The sequence below is a fragment of the Rhinoderma darwinii genome, chromosome 11, assembly GCF_050947455.1.
Source record: "Rhinoderma darwinii isolate aRhiDar2 chromosome 11, aRhiDar2.hap1, whole genome shotgun sequence".
Taxonomy (NCBI): Eukaryota; Metazoa; Chordata; class Amphibia; order Anura; family Rhinodermatidae; genus Rhinoderma; species Rhinoderma darwinii.
The window spans coordinates 32,400,417-32,405,951 of NC_134697.1; the positions used below are offsets into that span (position 1 = coordinate 32,400,417).

Sequence of the window (5,535 nt, forward strand, 5' to 3'; positions counted from 1 at the left end):
TCCAGAATATCACAGCTGGATGCTACAGGGATGTGTAAAGGTAATGTGATTATTTTTTATTATATGAGTCTAATAATCAGGTTATCCCATGTAACGGCTATTACATAAAGAAAGGAAGTTGAGAAATTTCCCAAAGGGTATTTTTCCACTTTTTTCCGTTTTGTGTTTATGTGAAAAAATCAGAATACAGATGTATACCCTAAGGGCATGTTCAGACGTGGCGGAATTTTTCTGCTGCACATGTTGGTGCAGATTTGGGGCAATTATGCAATGAATCTGCAGCAACATTAGCATATTTGACAGGTAATTCAGACGTTGCAGATATCACAGCGGACTTGCCACAGATTTCAGTTTTTGCATTGCAAAGGCTGAAATCCGCAGTGAAATTCCGCTTCTTCTCCGCAATGGAAAGTGCATGCTGTGGAGGGAAAAATCTGCACTGCAGTCTAATTTCCGCAAAGTAATTTTCTGCAAAGTCTGAACTAAGTTTCATAAAAATGTATAGAAAGAAATTTTAAAAATGGCCGCAGCGGAATTCCACAGCAATTCCTCCACGTCTGAACGTGCCCTATGTAACCTATGAGTGAATACAGAAAGGAGGTTTTTCTATTCACACACAGCCTTTTTACAAACTGTATTTTTGACTTTTTAGAGCAGCCTAATTTTTTTTAGCTTTATGTTTTTTTGTGTTTTTTTTTTAAATCAAACGTATGGGTTGTTTATGGATTTTTTTGTGGGATATAGAATAGCTAAGACCTTTTACTGATGGAGCGGGCACAATAGTACGGCCTGATATGGAAGGGGTTAACACCTGTACACTACCTTTTCAGATGGAAAAAACACAAAAATACTGGACAAAATACCCTGAGCAAATCCAGATGTAGGTTTCATGCACACTGCCAGATTACGGATTAAAGAAATAAAGAATTTATACTAAGTGAAGACAGTCTAATGCAGGGGTCTCAAACTCGGATGGGTAAATGGGCCGCACATAGAAAAAATTTGAAGTTGACGGGCCGCATTACTTTCAGATTTGATACAATACAAAATTATTGTTAATCAATTAGTTATTTAAGCTACTATAACAATACTACATTACTATAATAATACTCCATTACTATAACAATACTACATTACTATAATAATACTACATTACTATAACAGTGCTACATTACTATAATAACACTACATTACTATAATAATACTACATTACAATAACAATACTACATTACTATAATATTACATTACTATAATACTACATTACTATAATAATACCACATTACTATAACAATACTACATTACTATAATACTACATTACTATAACAATACTATATTACTATAATAATACTACATTACCATAATACCACATTACTATAATAATACTACATTACTGTAAGAATACTACATTACTATAATAATACTACGTTACTATAACAATACCACATTACTATAATAATACTACATTACTATAATAATACTACATTACTATCGTTTTTTAGGCTGAAATTATAGAGCCGGAGTCCCAGAGCTCTAGAAGCGCTCTTCCTGGGACTCCAGCTCTTCTCCTGACATCACTGTCCATATATGGACAGTGATGTCACGGGCTACCCCAGATCCGGAGTCCCAGGCAGAGCCTATACTAGCGCTCTGCCCGGGACTCAAACTCTGCTCCTGACATCACTGTCCATATATGGAAACTGATGTCAGGGGCTTCCTCAGAGCTTCGTCATTTGCCGACGCACTCCTCCTTCGTCCTGCCCTTTCCTCTCCCGAGGGAGTTAAGGTGCCCCACGGGCCGCAGATGACAGCCCGCAGGCCGCGTGTTTGCTCCTGTCTGCTTTTACTATCAGTTATCAGCCTGTATCCAGTTGTCCGTTACCAACCTGTATCCAGTCCGCTAATGCTATCTGTGGTTAGCCTGCATCCAGTTAATCATCATCAGCCTATATATTTAATACAGTGTTGCTATCTGTGGTCAGCCTGTTTCAGTCTGTATCCAGTCCGCTGTTGCTATCTCTTATCTGCAGGTGTCCAGGTGCCTACATCCTCCCTGTGTCAATCTACATGCTACCAGCCTGTATCCAGCTCTCTTTTATCAGCCTGTATCCAGCTAACCGCTACCAGCCTTTATCCAGACCTCTGTTATCAGCCTGTATCCAGCTACCCGCTACTGCCAGCGTCCTGTTATCTGCAGCCAGACGCTACTCTCATCGGTGGAGAAGCCAAGTGGGTACACACCCTGCTGGCTGTAAGGGCATGGCCAGACGCTGTGGAATTGCTCTGGAATTCCGCTGCAGACATATTCTCCATTGCTTTCCACTGCTTTTTAGTAAGGTTCGTGCACATGTTGCGGAAAACTGCGCTGTGGACCATAGGCTGCGGTGCGGAATTTGGTGTCCGCAGCATACACTGGCTGTTGCGGACGTGTAGCGGACTTGTTGCGGACTCATTGCGGAATTTCTCCATTGACTTCAATGGAGATTCAAAATTCCGCAATGAAATCCGCAGATGTTATGTGTGTTGCGTAGCGTATTGGTTTTAAGAACATGATCTTTCTTCATTCTGGGTTGACCTATGTATTTCTAGGTCTATAGCCAGACTGAACGCCCGTAATCACGGGCCGTTATTAAGGCACGGGCAGGCCCATAGAAGTCAATGGGGCTCCCGTAATTAGGGGTGACTACGTGTGTGCACCCGTAATTACGGGAGCGTTGCTAGGCGACGTCAGGATATACTCACTGTCCAGGGTGCTGAAAGAGTTAAGCGATTGGCAGTAACTGTTTCAGCACCCTGGACAGTGACTACCGATCACTATATAGATTGACATGTAAAAAAAAATAAGTTCATACTTACCGAGAACTCCCTGCTTCTTCCTCCAATCCAGCCTCCCGGGATGACGTTTCAGTCCAAGTGACGGCTGCAGCCAATCACAGGCCAATCACAGGCTGCAGCGGTCACATGGACTGCCGCGTCATCCAGGGAGGTCGGGCTGGATGTCGAAAGAGGGACGCGTCACCAAGACAACGGCCGGGTAAGTATGAATTTCTTTTACTAGGGGAAGGGCTGTCCCCTCTCTCTATCCTGCACTGATAGAGAGAAGGGAATTATTTTCACCTCAATACGCAAAGGCTAATCCGGATCAATTGAATGCCCATTTTAGGCAGAGCCGCAACAGAATCTGCAACGCAGATTATGTGCGGCATTGATGCGGACAGTGGCGGAAGAAATATGCCACGTCTGGTCATACCCTAACAGAGACGTTCTCTGTTGCTTCTCTCATTGGTAAAGGTCCTAAATGATTGACTCCCAATCTATTCAAAATGGGTTTTCTAAAACAGTTAACACCTTTACCTAGATTTTGCTGAATTTTCTAATTTTTCTCAGAAATAAATAAATTAAATGTACTGTGTATTTGTTTCAGTGTTCAAAGTCAAACCCCATTCTCTTTAATTTATTGCAGAAACCCTACTTACTGATGGAAATGGAACATGTGCAAATGTATTATTAATTTTGGGATTCAAATATTACTGCGGACATGAGTTCATCTTCATCACTCTGTTTTCTGTAGCCTACCTGCAGGTCATTGTGGCCAATATGCTGATAGTTTTTCTTGGGTGTACTTGTCGCCAACTGCAGAAGCCCATGTTTTTCTTTCTCATGAACCTGTCTGCAGCTGATATTTGCTTTAGTTCAGTCACGTTGCCGTGGATCATCACCTCTATCTTACTAAACAACAGGACAATATCCCTAACGTCTTGTGTCATGCAAATGTATGGCTTCCTGTCTTTCACAAGCTCAGAGTTTCTACTGCTCTCAGCCATGGCATATGACCGCTACGTAGCCATCTGTAACCCGCTACATTACTACGTCACCATGAACAAGAGATTTTGTTCCGGTTTTGCTGCCGGTTGTTGGCTGCTAGGCTTTGCGGATACAGTTCCACATGCCTGGTTTACTCTCAGGGCGTGCTACTGCAGGTCTAATAGGCTAAATCATTTCTTCTGTGACTTAACAGCTCTACTGAAAATGTCTTGCTCTGAAACTCACAGTATAGAAAGAATTACGTATGTGGAAGGAGCATTTTTAGGGTTTGGTCCATTTGTACTCACTTTGACCTCTTATGTTTTTATTGTTAATACCATCTTAAAAATTCAGTCTACGGAAGGAAGATCAAAGGCCTTTTCCACCTGTTCTTCTCACCTGATAATTGTGGTCATATTTTATGGTACAACATTAAGCATGTACATGCGTCCTACTTCTACATTTTCACTGGAAGTCAACAAGATAATCACTCTAATTTATGTCATGATTATTCCGTTGATAAATCCTGTTATTTATAGTCTGAGGAATAGGGAACTCAATCAGGCTCTTAAAATTATATTTCAATTCAGTAAATTTCCAGGAATTTCCAGGTAGTTATGGCGTATGGAAGACGGTGAATAAGGGTTAATACCTCCACTCTACTGGCTTAAAGCTATGGCCACAGGAGTTTTCTTCTACACTCCTCCAAGTTGACTACGACAACGGCAATTGGCAGAACTTGGCATTATTGTTTTGTCTCTGTGCAGCTGTACTCAAACCTGGGTTCATGTGTCGCAAGTCTTTATATTAATGATGACACCTACCGACCTTGAAGAAATCCTGCATATAAAACTAGTCCTGTTATATAGAGGATATAATAGGTGGCAGAAGAATGAGGAGAATAATTTTTTTGGGGAGAAAAATTTATGTCCAAATCTGCAAAAATGTACTACTGAAAGTTCCTAACCATCTAAGAGTAGAATTATGCTGTAATGAACTTATGAACAATAAATTGTAACATACATTACTTGTGTTTTAATGAACCTAATTTTGTGTATATATAAAATTATGGTGTAATGGCAGGGGGTAGGGAGACGGACAAGTGAGCCCTGATCTACCCGCCACTCTGACCCTGCCTACTTGCAACGACCCGCCCTAGGCGACGGGGTACAACTGGGCGGCGGTCCCTGCGCTCAGTAAGTGCACGACAAACACGACAAACATACAAAGGAACACAAGCAAGGAAAAGGGGCCGTTGCCCACGGCAACACCGTGAGCAACCAGAGTGGTGAACGAGCCGAGTCAAGCCAGGAGTGTGCGAGGTACAAAACGAAAAGCAGAAGAGTAGTCGATAAGCCAGGGTCTGTATGGAGCAGGATCAAAAATAGCAGGATCTGTAGCTGGGCCAGGAAACCACAAGGAGGGAAACACAAGCAATAACAAGCACCGAGGGACAGGAAGTGCAGGCTTAAATAGACCGAGGGCGGGAGCTAGCTGAGTCTGGCCAGGTTACGATAGGCTCTCCCACTCCTAAGCCTGCCAGCCTGAATGGTGGAAGCAGGAGTCAGTCTCAGGGATGTATTCTCAGGTGCTGACTGATTAGTTCTGGGAGTTAACCCCGAAGCTGTGCCTGGCAGATCCTTTACAGTACCCCCCCTTTTATGAGGGGCCACCGGACCCTTTCTAAGTGGACCTGGCTTACTGGGGAAACGCAGGTGGAACCTCCTGACCAAT

At 42.6% G+C, this 5,535-nt stretch overlaps 1 protein-coding gene across 1 annotated transcript; it reads left to right on the forward strand.

Annotated features, from left to right (window-relative positions):
* Window positions 1–3,594: 3,594 nt before the first annotated feature.
* LOC142662938 (olfactory receptor 5V1-like) lies at window positions 3,595–4,416 on the forward strand. The gene has a single exon (XM_075841232.1). It carries the CDS (start codon window positions 3,595–3,597, stop codon window positions 4,414–4,416), a length of 822 nt encoding a protein of 273 aa, XP_075697347.1.
* Window positions 4,417–5,535: the final 1,119 nt, after the last annotated feature.

Excerpts from the sequence above, each read along its gene's own strand:
- LOC142662938 (XM_075841232.1), top strand. The coding sequence starts at position 3,595 with ATGCTGATAGTTTTTCTTGGGTGTACTTGTCGCCAACTGCAGAAGCCC.